This window comes from Ichthyophthirius multifiliis, assembly GCF_000220395.1.
Source record: "Ichthyophthirius multifiliis unplaced genomic scaffold scaff_1120509251045, whole genome shotgun sequence".
Taxonomy (NCBI): Eukaryota; Ciliophora; class Oligohymenophorea; order Hymenostomatida; genus Ichthyophthirius; species Ichthyophthirius multifiliis.
Genome location: NW_004086256.1, coordinates 1 through 20,185, shown reverse-complemented (window position 1 = coordinate 20,185; position 20,185 = coordinate 1). Strand labels below are relative to the sequence as shown.

General features: G+C 15.1%; 4 protein-coding genes across 4 annotated transcripts, besides 26 other annotated features; 1 reads left to right on the top strand and 3 right to left on the bottom strand. All coding sequences in view use genetic code 6, as the record gives it.

Annotated features, from left to right (window-relative positions):
- Window positions 1-393: 393 nt before the first annotated feature.
- Window positions 394-434: a microsatellite.
- A 177-nt stretch (window positions 435-611) lies between these two features.
- Window positions 612-4,043, bottom strand: IMG5_134010 (hypothetical protein; the record flags this gene model as incomplete). Its single annotated transcript, XM_004031897.1, has 5 exons — window positions 612-668; window positions 1,465-1,619; window positions 1,898-2,425; window positions 2,633-2,760; window positions 4,033-4,043. 5 exons carry the CDS (start codon window positions 4,041-4,043, stop codon window positions 612-614), a joined length of 879 nt encoding a protein of 292 aa, XP_004031945.1.
- Window positions 1,628-1,758: a microsatellite.
- Window positions 1,827-1,881: a microsatellite.
- Window positions 2,828-2,902: a microsatellite.
- Window positions 2,842-2,901: a microsatellite.
- Window positions 3,901-3,985: a microsatellite.
- Window positions 3,910-3,978: a microsatellite.
- Window positions 3,922-3,984: a microsatellite.
- A 619-nt stretch (window positions 4,044-4,662) lies between the features above and the next one.
- Window positions 4,663-4,708: a microsatellite.
- A 4-nt stretch (window positions 4,709-4,712) lies between these two features.
- On the top strand, window positions 4,713-8,552 carry IMG5_134000 (protein kinase domain protein; the record flags this gene model as incomplete). Its single annotated transcript, XM_004031896.1, has 3 exons — window positions 4,713-5,217; window positions 5,291-5,670; window positions 8,517-8,552. The coding sequence occupies 3 exons, from the start codon at window positions 4,713-4,715 to the stop codon at window positions 8,550-8,552; spliced, it is 921 nt and encodes a 306-aa protein (XP_004031944.1).
- Window positions 7,195-7,255: a microsatellite.
- Window positions 8,427-8,470: a microsatellite.
- Window positions 8,553-9,590: 1,038 nt separating the features above from the next.
- Window positions 9,591-9,621: a microsatellite.
- A 751-nt stretch (window positions 9,622-10,372) lies between these two features.
- Window positions 10,373-10,414: a microsatellite.
- Window positions 10,408-10,478: a microsatellite.
- Window positions 10,421-10,508: a microsatellite.
- Window positions 10,509-11,252: 744 nt separating this feature from the next.
- Window positions 11,253-11,288: a microsatellite.
- Window positions 11,289-12,773: 1,485 nt separating this feature from the next.
- Window positions 12,774-12,823: a microsatellite.
- Window positions 12,787-12,847: a microsatellite.
- Window positions 12,793-12,854: a microsatellite.
- Window positions 12,855-13,424: 570 nt separating this feature from the next.
- Window positions 13,425-13,449: a microsatellite.
- Window positions 13,450-13,651: 202 nt separating this feature from the next.
- Window positions 13,652-13,702: a microsatellite.
- Window positions 13,703-15,250: 1,548 nt separating this feature from the next.
- Window positions 15,251-15,285: a microsatellite.
- A 143-nt stretch (window positions 15,286-15,428) lies between these two features.
- Window positions 15,429-15,468: a microsatellite.
- Window positions 15,469-15,607: 139 nt separating this feature from the next.
- On the bottom strand, window positions 15,608-17,481 carry IMG5_133990 (hypothetical protein; the record flags this gene model as incomplete). The annotated part of the gene is made up of 6 exons (XM_004031895.1): window positions 15,608-16,138; window positions 16,194-16,330; window positions 16,386-16,692; window positions 16,755-17,011; window positions 17,076-17,261; window positions 17,307-17,481. The coding sequence occupies 6 exons, from the start codon at window positions 17,479-17,481 to the stop codon at window positions 15,608-15,610; spliced, it is 1,593 nt and encodes a 530-aa protein (XP_004031943.1).
- A 657-nt stretch (window positions 17,482-18,138) lies between these two features.
- Window positions 18,139-18,187: a microsatellite.
- Window positions 18,142-18,215: a microsatellite.
- An 823-nt stretch (window positions 18,216-19,038) lies between these two features.
- Window positions 19,039-19,961, bottom strand: IMG5_133980 (ibr domain protein; the record flags this gene model as incomplete). Its single annotated transcript, XM_004031894.1, has 1 exon — window positions 19,039-19,961. A coding segment is annotated over one exon (900 nt), but the record flags the coding sequence as incomplete, so codon positions are not given.
- Window positions 19,962-20,090: 129 nt separating this feature from the next.
- Window positions 20,091-20,185: a microsatellite.

Here is a 20,185-nt window from a genome sequence, read left to right as displayed (position 1 = left end):
ATATAAATAAATAAAAAATACGTGAAAAAGTTGAAAATAGAAAACGTAAAATTTGTTAAAACGCTGGTATAGAATATGTTCCTTTAAACACTAGTCCTATTATTTAAGAATAAGAGAATTTATAATAAGAATAAAATTTAGAAGATTAATTTAATGGTATTACTGATAAAAAAATAATCCAGAAAATAAAAAACAGAATTTCTGCTTAAAGATCTAGGGACAATAAAAAACTGGAGAATGAAAAAATGAAATAAAAAATTCACGAATTGGAAATAAATAAAGATTTATAGATTCTTGATTTACAAAAATAAAATGAAAATTTAAAATAAATACTAAAATCTTAAATTTGCTAAAAATGCTAAAAATAATTTGAAGAAGATTTCCTTTTTTCAGAATAATATTAAATATAAAATTAATAAATATAATAATAATAATAGTTTTAGATAAATAATGATAAATATTTTATTGAAAATTAACAAAATTATAATGAAAGTACTACAGCAGATGAAGCTTTTGAATATTAAACAAACCGAATTAATAAAATAGGAAATTTTAATTCTTTTTCTAAATGGAATATTGCTATTATTTTCTGTATTTCTCTTATTTTATTATCATCTTCTACTTAAATTTATTAATAAAATGGTTCTTTTTAATAAATCGGAGAGGGCCTTATTTAAAATAATAATAATAATAATTAAATTGTTTTAGCTTAAAATATTTAGAAAAAAAATTGGTTTAATTAGCGATATTAGGATGTTTTATAATTTGTTTCTAAACCTTTTATATTTAAAAATAATAAAAAAATCGATTAATAAAAAATATTGGCTTAACTAGAAGAAAAAAATATCAAAAATTAATAAGATAGTGAATAAAAATCTATTTAAAATTAAGAATAAAATATTATATATGATAAAATTTATTGTCCTACTAGTGTATTTTTGAAAAATAATAAAGATAAACTTCTATAAAATATTAAATTCTATACAGACGGAAAATAGGTGATTGAATATTAACTATAAGGAAATATATTTAGAGAATTTTTTAAAGAAAAAAATGATGATTTAATTGAATATACTTGCGTTGTTACTAATATAAAGAATATAGGTTTTAAATAAATATGATAAAATAAAAATTTATTTATATATTTTTTGATATTATTAAAAAAATTTTTTTTTAATATTATTAAATAAAAAAATAAAAATTAATTTTATTTATTTTTTCTTCATTATTTTTACAAATTAAGTAATTTCCAGTTTTATTTTAAGCAAAAATAATACATAAAAATAAATAATTTAGGAATTTTCATATCGAAATAATTAAATATTTCTTCTTGAGTTTTTCCAACTATTTGTTTAGTATTTTCTTATAATTCGTGATAATGATTTATTTTATTTCTTATTAACTTATAATTTTAAAATTTATTTATAAAAATATATATTTTTTGTTTTAATTAAATAAAATTACTCTAATTAAATCTTTAATAGAATTAAAATTATATTTTTTATTAAATTTCGGATGAGATAAAATAGATATATCAACTTATTTATCCCATTATTTAAATGAAACTTTTTCTAATTAAGCCTTTTCTTCTAATAATAATGAAATTTTCTAATCTTAATCTATGTAAATATAAATATATAAAAATATATATTTATATTATATATATATACATATATCAATATAAAAATATATATTTATTTAAATATATTTTTTTATATATTTATATATTTATAATTAAATTTATATATATAGATATATTTATTTTACTAATAAATTTTTAATAATATTAATAATATATTATAAAAATTTATATTTTTATATATATATTTAATAATAAACAATAAATTTATTATAATTAAACAACAATTTTTAATATATTAATAATAAATATATATACCATAAGTTTCAATATAATCACTAAATTCTTAAATAAAAGCAATTTTCCTTACTACATTCCAAAAATAAGGATGATCCATTGATTCCTATACTGAATATCTTTAAATATCATTTTATTAAATCATATTAGTAATTAAATCTTTAAAGCATTCATCATCTACATTATCTAAATTAAATCTATTTTTTTAAATATTCATTTCTCTCTCATTAACCTAACCAAAAGGATGCAACCCTTGATTATATAAATAAAAAAAAACACATCCTAAAGAAAAAACGTCACTTTTATACGAAAGTTATTAATTGTTTATTTATTCTATAGGCCTCCAACCCCATGTTCCTATATCATTTGTAAAATAGACATTTTAATTTTCAATAAACTTCGAAAGTCCGAAATCGGCTAATTTAACTTCATTGTTTACACTTAAAAGTACGTTTTCAGGTTTTAAATCTCTATGTAAAACTCCTTGTTAATGTAAATATTTTAAGCCTTCAAGGCAATCAATAAATAGTTTTTTCAAATTATTTTTATCTTATAATAATTTACGAATTTCAGTTATTTTTAATTATTCTGTTTCTTATCTTTTTAAATATTTGCGATTTTTTACATTTATTAATTCTTACAATGAACATATGCATTTTTCTAAGCCTAGTAATATGTGTTCTTTTATCTCTTCATAATAGTAATATTTTATGATATTTTTATGTTGAAGTTTTATCAGCATATCTATTTCTTTACCTGCTAGATCTTTATTTACTTTTAAAATTTATTTTATTGCAATTTCTCTTTGTTAAAAGAACCCTGAAAAAACTACTGTCCCTTAAGCTCCATAACCCAAAACCTTATTTTTATCAATTTAAAGTACTCTTTATTTAATTATTTATATATTATTTTTTTTCTTTTCTTCTATTTATTTTTTTGTTTTTTTCTTAATATTATTCTTCTTGTTCTATTTTATTTTATTATTATTCTACTTATTTTATTTATTAATTTATTTCTGTTTATTTTTACTATGTTTTTCCATTTTAGGAATTCTATTTCTTTTTTCCTTTCATAGAAGAAATTATTCTTTCGTCTTTGAAAATTAAATAAAGGACTAATAATATAAGTAAAATTAATAAAAAAATTGTAATTTAATTATCTTTCATAAAATTAATTTTAATATTTTAAATTTAATTTTTGTCTTCTATTATTTCCTTTATTATTTTCTCTTCCTCTTCATCTTAAAAAATTGTGTTTTATATTGCGTTTCCTTTTTTTAAATTCTCAATACATTTAATCACTTCTGATATATATTGGACATTGTTAATTTTCCTAGCATTAAAAATTAATCTATCTCTACATTTTTTATTTTAAAGGCATTTATTTTTTAATTTGGATGGAATTTGTAATGGAATAAGTTAATAATAATTCAATTCATCAAAAAAAGCTAACTCTTTAGATTCAAAATCGCCAAAATTATTTTATTACAAGACTAATTCTTACATAAGACTATCTCTATAAGGATGAAAAATAACATTTTTATAAAATTTTTTTGACTTAGACATTGAAAAAATAGCAACAATTTCTTATTCAGTTTAAAAATCAATAATATGTTAAAAATTTGCTCTCAATTTTATAACTAAATTTTACTTTTCGTCTTAGACAAACAAATATTTTTCATTTTATTTAACCCGGTTTTTTCTCAAATCGTTTAAGATAAAATCATCATATTTCATAATATTAATATCAGTACTTATTAAACTCCAATTTTCTTTTTTGGTAAATATGTTTATTTATTTTATTTTTTTTATATTTAAATGCAATATTTAAAACTTAATATCAAAAAAATCCAATTCATTATTGTCTATATCTTCTAATTTTTTTAAAAATCCAGATTATAAATTTAATAAATATATTTTCTATTAATTTAGTGCAATATATTTTTATTCTTTGCCACTTATAGGGCATATTTTTAAAGCATATTCTATTTCTTCTCTTTATATTTACTTTATTAATTTACAATTTATAAATGTAAAATAATAAAAATATATAAATATATATATACATATATATATATATATATAAATATATATATATATATATATATAATTATTTTTATTAATAATTATAATTAATCTTATATTTTATTTAATTACTATTTTTTCATTATTTTATGATAAAAATACGAAATTTCCATCTGATGAAGGTAAAAAATAATCGAAAGTTTTATAATCTTCTTAATTATTTTCATGTTAAAAATCATATTTTTATTTATTATCTTCATCATCATTTTAATTATCAAAATTTATTTCACTTATTATCACTTTTAAATCGTTTTTCCAATTTAGTTTTTTTTTTTCAATATCATAACTATAGATTTTACCGTTGTTTGTTATTATCTATTATATATTAAATTTTATTTTTATTTATTAGTTTTAAGAAATAAATAAAAACTAAATTTTAATCTTCTTATATGTATTCAGAATCTGTATCCTTTAAAACTATTAAATGAGATTCTTATGAAAAAGTAATTTTTTATAATAAAAGTATAATTAATGATAATATAAATTAAAATTATTTCATGTATATGATATTCTTTTTTTTTATTGAAATAAAATATTTTTAATATAAATTTTTTACACGTAAAAAACTATTTATTTTGAATTATAAGTATTGATTATAAATTAATTAATTTTTTTTTTTTATATAAAGTAATAATAATAATAGTTATTTATATATTCTTGATAAGCTTATTATAATATATATAATTTTTTCAAATTAAAAAAAATATAAAAAATAATAATAATAATATAAAAAAAAAAATTAATAATAAGAAATGTCATCAGAACAAAAATAAATTCGTGGTAGTAATAACACAATATATCAATATAAAGAAAGTGATCAACTTGGTAGTGGTTCATTTGCGAGTGTATTTAAAGGTACAAACAATGATAATGGTCAAGAAGTAGCAATAAAGGTTATAAACAGATAAGCCTTAAAAAAATATGGCGACGAAATAATCTAAGCAATAGGAGATGAAGTAAATATTCTTTAGTAAATAGCTTTGATGTAAAAAGAAGACCCATGTCCTTTTATAGTAAAAATATATGACTGCTTTTAAACTACAAATAATATATATATTGTACTCGAATATTGCAATTAAGGAAATCTTTTAAATGTACTAAAATAACCAAAATATTCTAAAGGAATACCTGAATAGGAAGCAATTAGAATATTCTTTTAAATTGTTTCTAGTATTTATTATTTATCGAAATATGATATTGTTCATAGGGATATTAAACCAGAGAATATTTTTATAAATAATGGAGTATATAAATTAGGTATATATATATATTTATATAATATATAATTTTTTTTTTTCTTATATATATATACATTTTAATTAAATAATAGGTGACTTTGGATTTGCTAGTTAAAAGAAATTATATTAAACTACTTTAGGTACTTATCCTTATATGGCACCTGAATTTTTTAAAGAACCTTCTTATGATAAACTTGTAGATGTATGGGCTGTTGGTATTATGTATCATGAAATGCTTTTTAACGAACTTTATTTTATGGGAACAAGTTAATTTGATGTTTCATAGAAAATTTGTAATAAAGCTTATATTATTAAATGCGAGAATCTTATTTCGAAATAATCTTAAGATATTTTAAAAAGAAGTATTTGTAAAGATCGATCATTAAGAATTACTGCAGAATAATTATATGAACATGAAGCTTTTTCTGCTATTAAAAAAGATTCGTAAATTTTAAAAATTATCTAAGATTCTGTATTTTTTTATTATTTTAATTTTTTATTTAATTATTTTTATTGTAATAGAAAAATTAAAATTAATACTTATAAGGTGCAAAAGATATTAATTAATAAATAATAAATGCACGAAACGGATTATTTTTTTAGTAAATTTAGCCGAAAAATTAGAAATTTAATTCCTTAATGATTGTCGATTTGATATTTATTATTTACTAAAAAAGGCTTTAATAGGGATATAAGGATTATTATAATGCTTATAATAATAAATAGCACCTGTTTTTATATAACATTAATAAGATTGGGATTAGTTTTTAGGATTGAATAATTACTAAAATCTTATCGATATTTTAGAATAAGATAAAGATTCTATTACGAATAAATTCTATGAATATTATGGGTATTTGGAGTAGTTTTTAAATAAATAATTGGATAAAGAGTTTTTTTAAATATAATCGATAATTAATTAAAATTTAAATGTAGCAATTGATAATAGTATTATTCAAAATTAGCTTAATTTCTCATATAATAATTTCTAAAATATGTATTAGTAGAATAGATAGGAAGAAATAAATATTTTAAGTTTAATGGTCAAACTTTGTATTAAAATTGATTAAGTTATTTTGGATTAGAAGGTTAATTTTGAATAATTACTTAATAATGAAAATTCCATTAAAGATATTATCAATAATATATGATGTATATTTATTTAAAAAAACAAATATATGTATTTTTTATAGAGATATTTATTTAAATTAGTACTTTTTTTTATTAAGATTTTATTATAAATTAATTTTATATTTTTATATTAAAAATATAATTATTTTTTATTTATTTATTTCAACAAAAAAATGAAATAAAATATAAAAATATTATCAATTAATTATAAAAAATAATAAAATTAATAGAAAACAAAATAAAAATATAAAAATTTATATATGTATCTATTTTAATAAAATTAAATAAAAAACTGATTAATATATTTATTAAAACTAGAAAAAAAAAAAATAATCAAAAAAAATGAATTCTTTACAATGATTATTATAATTTAATATTTCAAACTCCTTTTTAATAAAAAAATTAAAAAGGAAATTAATAATATTTTTTATATAATAGGATTATTTGTTTAAAAAAATTAATATTAAACTCAAAAATTTCAAACTGATTTATAATTCTGAATTTCGTTTTTTTCTTAAAAAATTTAAGTTTTTATGTCTTTTTTTCTTTTTTTTTTAAAATAAAAAATATATGAAATATTGCATTTTTAATATCCGGATTATTTCGTGTGTGTTTTAGAAATAAATTAAATAATTTTTTTGATTCTAATTATTATAAACTTTAAATTCCGCTTTTTATAAAAAATTTTTAAAAACAAGATAATAAAAAGAATAAAAGTAACAAAAATACAAGCAAAAAGGAATAAATAAAACTTGTTTATCCCAAAATAATCATTATATAAAGATTAAAATATAATTAATATGTTATACTCTAAATAATTTAATGAAAATAAATCTTTTTGAACCCTATATAAGCAATATATATATATTATTATTATTATTATTATTATTATTATTTTTATTATTATTATTATTATTATTGTTATTTCTTTAAAAAAAAAATGAAAATTCATAAAAATAATATTAAATATGGTTATTTTAAAACCATTTATTTTTTAAAATATCTCAAATTTAAAAAAAAAATATAAAATTTTATTTAATTATGATTTAATTTGTTATTCTGGTTTAAAAAAACTATCATTTTTACAAAATTTCTAATTTTAATTTTTAAAGTTTTTTGTTCTTTTTATTTAAAACAAAAACTGCATTTTCTTCAAATTTAAAATTATAATTATCACTTTATTAAATAATTAAAATTCTTAAAATAAAATAATTCAAAAAAATACTCATATATCGTATATATTAAATTTTTATCTTTTTAAAAATAATAATTTTATAATATAATAAAAATAAATACATATTATATACATAACTAAGCATATTTCCATATTATTAACATAAAAAATTTATTTTAATATAAAATACTACAATATTTTTACATTTTTTATATAAATTTTAATTAAATTCTTTTTGAAAAATATTTTGTTTATATATGCTCTAGTCTCTTTTTAAGCATAATTTTTGTAATTTACAAACATATTTACTTAAATCAAATTTATTTTAATTATTAAAATTTTAAATACGAATGTGAATAAGTATTATCGTTTATTTATAAATTCTAGATTTTTATATATAAAATTATTAATCCAGTTTTAAAATGTATTATTAAGAACAACTTTCATTCATAGTTATGATATAATTTGTGTATTTTCAGTATCTTGGATATTTGTCTTTACTTTAGAAGAGACAGAAGGCCTTATTTACAATAATTATATATATACTCTTTTTTTGAATTCGTATTACAATTTTTTTTAATAAAATTGAATATTTATAATCTGAATGTGAAAAGAGAATTCTTATTATTAGTAGTAAATAGAAAATTAAAAATGATTGATTTTTTATAAATTTTTTTAAAGAATTCATTAGATATTCGAATATTTAAATGAGTATTAAAGGGAGAGAAAATAAAAAAAAAAACTTAAAAGAAAGATATTAAGGTTTATTAAATATTTTACAAATTTATTCAGTTTATAAATATTTATTTTTTAATATTTATTATATTTTAATTTTAGTAATAAAAAAAAAAAATTATTAGTCTCATTTTTTTGTTTTAGCATTAAAAATTTATATTTTTATTTAAATATATTAATAATAAAAATATATCAAAAATATTATAAAATTTATAAAAAAATATAATAAAATAAATATTTTTACTATTTTTTTAATGTCATATTATCATTATTTTTAGCATTTATCTTAATAAAATTTAATTTTGATTGGTTGAAACTAGTAGTTATTATTTCTTAAAAAGCTTTGTATTTGATTGTAATTAAAATTATGAATTAAAACTTTTCTAAAAATTTGTTACTATTCCTTTGCGAATACAATTACATATTTAGGATAAGAAAAAAAGTTTTGAACATTAGGATAAAATCATAAATAAATGCGGTTTCGAAAACATATTTTATAAAATTATTTAGCTGCCTATATATTATTTAAATATAGCATTCGATATAACGATATAAATAATTAAAATATAATATTTAATTTTTTTTAGTTTTGATATAATCTATATTTACTATTTTTAATATTATCGAACTTAATTTTTTATATATTTATCATATTGTTTTAAATTCATTTAATATAATTTTTTTGATTTTATCAATATATATATACCAAAAAAAATAATTTTTAATTTAATTAAATTATACTTTAAAATATATATATATATACCAAAAAAAATAAAAATATATAGTTTTATTTCATTATTTTTCTTAATTTTCTCCATGCTTTTATTTTTTAGCTTTTTTCTTTTCTTTTTTTACAAAGTCTTTTTACACTTTCTAATCGAACTCTTTAAATTTTTTACTTTTTTATTTATTTTCTTTTTTGCATTTATCATCATGAGTATCATCAAGACTATCAATATTTTCATCATCATCTTATAAAAATAATTTTTTTCTCATCTTTAACTTTTTTTAATTTATGCCTTTTAATTTATTGTTATTATTAATTATTAACAAGTTCTAAAACTTAATTTTTTTCATTAAAACTAACTTATTTTTTCAAAACAAGCACATTTTCCTCCATTGATTTTGTTTTAATAATCCCTTTTAAGTTTTAAACTTCTTTAGAAATTTTAATTTTCAAATCACCGTCATCATCATCATCATTATCATCATCATCTTGGAAAGAAGAAGAATCGGATTGTTGTTTTTTTGATTATTTATTTTCATTTAAAATTTCGCAATTTTTATTTAGTATTTCTTTATTTTCTATTAATTAATTATTTTTTGTAGTTTATTCTTTATAATATTTATTGTTATTTTTTTTATATTTTTTTTATTATTTTTATTCAGTCTTTTATTCTTCTTCTTCATAATCATCATCATTTTATTAATAATTTAATTATTAAATCTATTGTTTTTCTTCTTATATTTCTTTATTTTTTTATTCTTTCTCTTCTTCTTCCTCCTCTTATTCACCCTATTTTTCTTCATTATCATCTTAAATTTAATTATTTTTACAATCATCTTCGTTATCCGAATTATCTGAATTCGGCATCTAGTATTTATCAGAAGCATTAAGAGATTAAATTTTAAGATCATTTAAATATACTTAAACTTACGATTATATTTATTGAGCAGTATCACAATTTTAATAATAAGAAAAAACTTACTAATTAACAGTAAAGAAATGTTTTCCCCATTTAAATTTAGATAAAATAAAATCTGCCTACTCTTAATAATCGATTAAATTTAAAGCTGCTGCAAAAGCCTCAACACAAGATAATTTAAAGGCTTTCCATAATTAACAGGATTACAAGCCAACATATGAGGTAACAATCTTTCATTTTAATAATCTGTTTATACATTCATAGCTTTTGTCCCAAGAACAATCTATAACACATAAACCATGCTTCTTTATTATTTCGATGTCTTCTTTCGAAACAATTTTAGAAGCAGTACCTGATAAAACTACTCCTAAGTATTTTTGTTTATGAGTTATAGATTTTAATAGTTTATGACGCTATAGTTTTCTTCCACTACATTTTTTTGCATCACATTATTTATAATCAACCATAAATAAATTTACCCATTTCTTATAATTATATAGTAAAAATAATTATTTAAAAATAAATATATTTATATATATATATATTATATATATATATATATATATATATTTTTATATATTTTTTTATATATATTTTTATAACATCTTTTCATATATAATTTTACTTTTGGCCTTTAAATGATATTTTCATCATTTTCAATATATTTTTACTCTTCTTAATTATTTTATTTCTCTTCTTCTTCTTTATTTTTGTCAATTATCATATTATTTAATTAATAATCTTCATCATTTACTTATTATTGTATTATTAGTGCTTTTTTATCAGTTGATTTTTGCTTTTTTATTAAGTTTTGTTTTGGCATTTTTTTTATTTTTAAATGTGTATAAATTAATAAAAATTAAAAAATGTAAAATTAGTATTTAAATGATATTATATTTTTTATTTATTAAAAAAAAAAAAAAAATTAAAAAAAATAATATTAATTTAATTTAATTTATTTTTAATATATATTGATAAATAATATAAGAAATATGTAAAAATATAAAGTTTAAAAATAAATATACTTATTAGTTAAAGTATAAAAATTTATTCAATAAAATTTAATTTTTTTAAACAAAAGAATAAAATAGTAAATTAATAAAAAAATGAAATAATTATTCGTAAAATATATTTTTTACTTACTATTTTATAACAAACAAATAAAATATTTTTTTTCTATAAAATTAAATATATATATTCTTTTTTGTCAAAATTCTAAATTTTAATATATAGTATTTTATATTATAAAAATCTGAATTATTTTAATTCTAAAAAAACATTTCTAAAATTAAATTTAATTTATTTTTCTTTCCTTTTCATTGAAATTCTTTTTTTTTTTTTTATTTTCTTATTTATCTATATTATATTAAATTTCTTATTTTTTAAAATTTCTATTTTTAAAAAGTATTTAATATCTTAACTTTATAAATAAACTTTCCTTTTTCTTATTCTACTTTTTAATTACTTTTTAAAATGTTTTTAAACTTTAATTGAAATCTATAAATTTATTCAAAATTCCTTTAGTGTAATTAAAATAAATGCATTCAGCTGCTTTTTCTTATCTTATTACTATGAAATATATATTTGTACGAAATTTTTGTCTAATTTTACTTTCAAAACCTTTTTTCATATCTTGAAAATTTAAATAAGAACTTCTTAATAAATGTCTGCTATCAAAAGCATTTTTTCTTAAAATTTAATAATAAAAAAATCTCTATTAATGAATAATTTTCGAATTTTATTTCAAGGCATCAAAGCTTTCTTAAATATCATAAAAATTATAAAATCCTCAAATAGAATATAAGTAAAAGCATCTGTTTTCAAAGATACACATTCCACATAAGTAAATTTATTGAAAAATCTAAACTAATCCAAATATTAAATTTTCAGTTTTTTTAAACATAAACTACATATTTTTTCTACAAAAATTTTACAAATTAAATACTACCACTTTTTATAAAATGAATAAATTCATTATTTTTACTTTCTACGTAAATAGATAAATATATTTAACAATTTTTTTTAAAAAAAAGTTAGATTAATATAAATTAAAAAATAATTATCAATTAATTACATTATTTAACTAAAAATAAATATTATTTTTATTTATAATAAATATCCAATATTATATAGTTATATATTTTTTACTTTTTTAAAAAAGCAAATATTTTATTTTTTCTTATTATTAATTTTTATATTAATAAAAAATAATTTTGATAAAATATATTAATTCATACAATTAAAAATAATTATTTATTATCATATTTTTTAGAACAATAAATTATCAAAATTGAATTTATTATAAACCATTTTGAAAAATATTGATATGAAAAAAATGCTATCTAATACTTAATATTTTAAATACAATTTAATTTGAATTTAAAATAAATAAAACTTTTTATTTGTGTTAATTAATAAGATAATATTTAAAAATGATAAATATTTTTTTTATATATATATATATTTTAGTACTTTAGTATCATAAAAACATATAATTTTTTTTTTAGCTTTTTATTTTCTTCATTTTTAACATATAATTATTAAAAAAATGAATTATTGTTAATTGGCGTATATAAAAAATACCATTATTTGGATTTTTTATGATATAAATATAACTAGTTTTATTTTAAGGATATTAATTCATATTTAATTGAACGATTTTTTATTTAAATTAAAATAAAATATTGAAATATATAAATATATAAATATAATATTTATAATTAATTATTAATTCGTAATATTATTAAAATTTAAAATATAATATAATTAAAAATATTGAATATTAAAAAGATTTAAAATAATTATAAATAATTATATTTTAAATTAGAAATAATTATTGTATAATACTGAAAATTTATTAAATATATTTTTTTATTTGCATAAAAAAAATATAGATATTATAAATATCTTTATAATATATATATATATTTTTTAATATTTAAATAATATATTATATTATTTTTATTTAAAAAGCTTTATTTTAAAAAATTATTCAAAAATTTTTATATTATACGAAATGCATATATTTTTATTTTTTAACTATACATTAAAAAACAAACAATTTAATATAATAAGTTTATTAATTCTTAAAAACTATTTAAATAACTTAATTAAAAGTAATACAAAATATTAGTTAAAATAAATAACAATCTAAGTAAAAACATTTTATACAAATATATGTAATTAATTATAAAAATTAATACATTATTTTATTTTAAAATTATTAATTATATCCTATTAATTAAATTATATAAATATTTTTTTTAATATTATTTTTTTCAGTAACAAAATAATAATTAATTTTTATATAAAAGAACATTTTTTCTAATAAAACATGTTTTTTAATCTAAATACTAAAATTTTAAAAAATAAAATAAAAGAATTACTAATATTTTAATGAAAAAATATGATTAAAAATTTACTTATTTATTAAAAAGTTAACAAAATAAATCAAAATTCTAAAGTAAAGTTAAAAAAAAGTTAAATTAAATTATTTTTAATAAATTGAAGCTATAAATAATTTTGAAAAATAAATACAATTATTTATTATTTATATTTATTATTTTGATTTATCTTTTTAAGTATGATATTATAACTATAATTTTTTTTATTTTAAAAGCATTTTAAAATATACTTTTAAAAAATAAATTATATTTTAAACAAACAAAGAAAAAAATTATTTTATTTTCAAATAAATTTCATATTTTATAATATTTTTATTTAATATAAAAAAACTATACTGAAGATTATGTATTTTTACAATTCTTTAAATAAACTTTTAAAATAAAAATAAAAAACATTTCAAACAAAATAAAAAATATATTATATTTATATATTAAAAAAAATAATAAAACTTTAAGAAATTAAAATAAATATTGATTTTTATAAAAAAAAAAATTAAGAAAAATAATATTTTAAAAAATAACATTATAAGATAAAAAAGATCGATATTTTTCTAAATAATTAAAAAATATAAAAATATATATTTAAAATACAAAAAGAAAATACTATCTTTATAATGAATTATTTAAATAGTAATTTATAGTATTTGGTATAAGAAAACTAATTTAATAATTAAGATAGCTGTGAAAATTAATAAGAAAGATAATTGCAAAATAATTAAGTATAAAGAGCAAAAAGATAATATACGAAACTTTCAAAATATTTAATAAAAAAAGAACAAAGAAAATAAGCAACTTACTAAATTTAGAATATTCTATAATTTCCATAACCTTAAAGTTATGTTTAGTTTCTTTACGGTTGTTTTTGTGTTGAACCAGCATAATAATAAGACATAAGATATAATAAAATTGCTTCTTGGAATAATTTTATGAACATAAATTAAGTACAAATATTAAAAGGATATATTTAACTTTAAATAACATAAATTTAAAAACCTTTAAGGGAGACAAGTATTTTAAGGAATTTATTATACAATAAATAATAAATGAATTTCAAAGTATTAGGAGACTTATTAGAAAAGTATGATAATCTAGTTAACTTAACTGTAAATTATATTCAGTAAAATAATTTAAAACATAATATAGAAAAATATGAGGAAATTGTCTTGCAAAATTTTTTACCATATAAATAATAACTATTGGATTCTTATATTAATTAAAAAAAATATTCTATTTATCAATTATTAAAACAGATTTTTTAACTGGTGATTCAGTTTATAAGGAAGTTTCACTAAGTTCATAGTTTATTTTATTACTTGGCACAAGTAAATAATAATATAAATAAATGGTTATAAGAAACGGATTATTAACGTTTATTGATAGCGATTAATAAATTATATACATAAAAGAAATTCTAGATTAAATTATTAATGGAAAAACTTAAATACAGAAAACTAGAATAAGAATAATTACTTTTGATAATATATATTTGTATGTAAATGTTAGTACATAAAGTTACTTTATAAAGGAAGATTATTTAAAAATGTATAGATTCTTAATTACAGAATTTGAAATAGATGATAATTAACTTCAAATGCTTTATTGTATTAGATAATAATAAATAAAAAATCCACTTATTGAATGGGAAGAAGATTTCAGTTATACAATTAAATCAACTTTATTATAAGAAAAATTTTATAAAAATCAAAAATAAATATTAAAAAAATGCATGCGTAAAAAATTATGAAATTAAATTTATAAATATATTTATTTGAAAAAGTGTTAATTTTAAAATTAAATAAGTATTTATTATAATTAAAATATATATATATATATATATATTTTTTTTTTTATTGTTTTATAATTTAATAATTTTATAATTAAATTAAATATATTATATATAATTAATATTTTATATATTTATAAATATATTTTTAAAAAATATTAGATATAATCAATTTTTAAAATTAAAAAATTTTATTAATTTAAAAATTATTATTTTAATAGTATTTACTATATTTGTTTTTTAATATTATAATTAAATATATTTTAATTTAACAAAAAAAAAAAATAAGTTTCATAATAAAAATTATAATATAGTTTTAATATATAAATATTTTAAAAATATTTATTTAATTTAATGATTAATTTAAAAAAATAATTAATTTAATAAATAAATTAATATTTTTTTTAATTTATAAATAAAAAATAAATATATAATTTATGAATTATTTTTATTATATTAATTAAAAAACATATTTTTATTTTTTAAATTATTATTAAAAATTAAATTTTATTATTTACTATTAATATTTTATTGTTTCATTTATTCATTAAATGTATATTTTCTTCTTAAATATTTTAATCGTTTTAATCTAAAGCTTTTTTAACTACTGCTTTTTTCCCCGGTCCCCAATTTTTCGGATTTTAAGGCCATTTAGTAAATTTATTATTAAATTATATATTAATATTAAAATTAGGATTGCAATTTGTCGTTTTAATTATCAATTTATAATTTGGCTATTCTTTTTCAAAATGCCTAAAATATTCTTCTTCATTTGTTTATTTACTTTTTTTCTTTTTTTTTTAATTTAAATTAATTTCTTTTTTTAAAAATAAAACCAAAAAATTATAATTATGAATTACCCAACTTCTAATAATATCAAAAAAAACTTATGAAGTAGCATTTGTTTTAAAAATTTAATGATTTATATATGATTATTCAATTTAATATCCAAGGCTTTATAATGCAGAAAAAATTGCCTTTTTATTTGGAACTGGACATTTCATAAGTTTAGATATATGTTCCATATGAAATCCTAAAGGAATTTTATGCACTTATTTTTCAAATTCCTAATTAATATTTTTTTGTTTTATTAAATGCTTTTTTTTATTTATTTATAAAAACCTATTCTATTCCATAAAGCATTCCTTATATTTTTTTCTTAGTTGCCAAATTCAAACCTTCTTCATCTTATTCTAGAAAACTACTAGCTTTTTTTACAAAATCATAATCATTTAATTAATCAAGCCAAATAGGTCCATCTTATTATTTTCAATAAAAAATAAAATAAAAATTATTAAATAATTGCTTTTGTACTTATAATAAATTATTCTCCACATTAATCGCAAACATTTTATTCAATTTATACTTTTGCAGGAACACATTTATTTTCATTTTTCGTTTATTATTTTCCAAAAGTTTAATATGAATAATTGCTACATAATTCACAATAATACGCATAACCATGCTTAAGAAGGGATTTTCCACATTCTTATTTACTGGTTTTTACCAAAAGAAATACTCTTACATAAAATTCAGTTAAATAACAAATTAAGGGCCTTATACTTTTTCCATATTTATTTGCGACATTATTAATTGTATAAAGTAATATTCTTATAGCATTCTTTTTTTTTTTTTTTTTACTCAAAATTAAAAAAAAAATATACATAAAAATAATAAAAGAACTTCTTAATAAGCAGTAACTTTAGCCCTTGAAGACCCATATAAATAATAACATTTTTAAGTATCAGGTCCACATAATATTCTTGAATCAGTAGAAGTTACACATAATAATGTGTCATCTAATGAAGCTTATATAGCCGCATCAATAAATGGAGCAGCAGTTCCATAAGGGTCAATGTCGATTACATGAAATCTATCATCATAGTTCTAAGTTGTAAATCTTTTAATATACATTAATTCTAATGCATCTTATTTAGTCACTAATTTTTTATTTTCAAAAAAAAAATATAATAATGATATGAATTGTATAAATATGATTTTCACTTTCAATTTTTTTTAAATCTAAATTATTTAATAAAAAATTATCCATCATAAGTCTATGAGAAGCTTCTGAAATATCATTTGCTGTAACTTTTTGAACATCTTAAAGTTCTTTTAAATATCTAATTGCTCTTAATCCACTTGCCGATAAAGCATCTAATATATTTACTCCTATAAATTTTTCTTTATCTTTTTTGTTTTGTTTTATTTATATATATATATATTTTTTTTTACATTATTCTTTAAGGTAGTTAGTAAATAATTTAATTACTAATATTGTTAAATCCCTGTTAAATATTTATACAGGATTATAAAAAACTTCAGATTGAAATGTTTTTCCGTTTTCAACTACAGTGTATGATTTTTAAATTTATGCAAGTCCTTCTGTAATAATATTTTATTTTTGCATTTTTAAAGAGATTATTATTTATATAAAAAACTAAAATTAAAAATATAAATATTTATATATATCAAATACATATTTTTTTGAAAATTTATAAATAAATCTTTAAATATATGTATTATATTATACATAAAAAAAATATTATTATAATTAATAAAGTTTTAATGTATATTAAAAAATAAAAATACAATATTTTTATATATAAATAAGCAAATGAAAAATAAACTTTATAAAAAAATTAAAAAAATATATATTTATTAGTTAATTATATATAAAAAATCAATTTAGTTATCTTAATCTTAAAAATAACTTAAATTAAAGTGAAAAAATTTATAATTTATTTAAAAAAGTTCTAATTTAATAATACTTAATGTTTAATATTTTTATATTTATAATCAATAATCTTTAAAATTTGCAAAAGTATTAATAAAACTTGAATTAGAAAATTAATTTTAAATATAAAATAAACTATAATTGTAAATATACAAACATAATAAATATTAATTTAGTTAACTATTTATTATCCAAAGTTAATTTAAATATTCCACTACAATTTTAAAAAATTAACGATACTTAGTAAATATATAATAATAGTATTTTATTAAATATTTAACTAAACTATCATTTAAAAATGTAATTAATAATATTAAAAATTATTTTCTTAAAAAATAATATATAATACAAAAAAAAAATATATATATACAAACAAAAAGGATAAATAAAAAGAAATAATTATAATATACAATTAATATTATTTTTTAATAAAATAATACTAATAGTAATATTAATTAATATTAGTTTTTATAATTAAAAATTATAAATGAAGAAAGTGTTTATATAGCGAAATAAAATAATAATAGTGCAATAAGTATAAATGAAAATAAGTTAACATCATTCACTATAATTATAAAAAAATTATATATTATAATGAATAAAATAATTAAATTATTTTATAAAATAAAAAATTGAAAAGGTTATTAATTTTATTTTATTTAAAATATATTTATCAATTTTTAAAGTATAAAAAAAATATCTTATAAAAATGAATTAAGATAATATGAATATTAAAAAAATAATAATCTAAATTTATATGAAAAAATTATAAAGAAAAAAATATATATATATATATTATTCATTAAATATAAGATAATATTTTATTAAAAAATATATTTATATATTATATAAAACTATTTTTTTTATTTAAGAAATATATTGTCTTATTTATATAAACTTAACTGTTTAAGAATCTTTATATTAAATAATATATAATAAAAAGTAAATTTAATTTTTTAATTTATAATTATAAAAAAATCCATAAATAATTTAATTAAAATGAAATGTGTATAAATAAATATTTCAAAGCAAAAATAAAAAATAAAAAATTATAAAATATCTTAAAATAATATAAAAGGAGAGATAAATAAATTAAATTAAATTTTTTTAAAAGTAATAAAAATTTATTATATATAAAAAAAAGCTATATAAGTAAACAAATAATTAGTATCATCTTACATACATCATCCAAGTTTCCCAAGCAAACTCAACTACTTTAATTATGAAATATCCAATAAAAATTCCTAAACATTCAATAAGCATAAAAAGCAATGCATGGTAGAAATTTCCTTAGAAATAGTAAATAATAGAAATATAAATTACGCATATAATGAATATAAGAATAGACATAATGAAAGATTTTTCCCTTTTATTAAGCTAAATTTAGCTATATCCATTATTAAGTATATTATTATGATATTTAATAGTTTCTCCAACAAAATAAAAGAAAATAAAATTAAAAAGCTAAAATATTAAATACGATTGAATATCCAATATACACTAGTAATTCATAAATAAAATTAAAAATAGCATTATGTAAATTAAAAAGTACGAGAAAATTAACCAAATTATATTATAAAATGCCATATTTGGCATAAAAATATGCCACACATTAAGTCTTTTTATGATATGAATAATTTTATTTACATACCCAACAAAATTCATATAAACATTTTTTACAATTCATATGCATACAACCTCCATTTTTGGTTATTGGAATTCCACAATTTGGACATTCTTTTGTCATTATATATTCATATAAATATGTAAAAATATCATTTTTTATTAAAAGAATATTATTTAAAAATAAATAAATTCTTTCATTTAATCTTATATTATAATTGTCTTTCCATTCGGTTTGACATATTTCACAAATAAATTAATCCGAACAAGATTTTTCGGGAAAAAAACCATAATAATGACAGCCTTTCTTTGGGCAATTTCTCATTGAATCATCTTATTATAAATATCTATGAAATAATTAATCGTTTAAGTCTTCGCAATCAGGAATGGCTAGTAAATATTCTTACATTTAATATAATTAAGGGCATTATTAATTTGGACATCTTATATTTGAATTTATATTAAAGTGTAATTCTGATATTTATAAAGTCAAATATAGCTTATAACATTATATACATATTTAACATTCACATTTCATAGTAGAATTTTAAATTTAATTGTAACAAATTAAACAATCAGTCATTTTTTATTATTAATATTTATTTTTTTCTATTTTATATTTTTAATATATAATTTATAATACTTTAAAATTAATAAGGTATATTATATATATATATATATATATATATATATATATATATATATATATATTATTATTATATATAATAATATATTATTATTATTATTTATATAT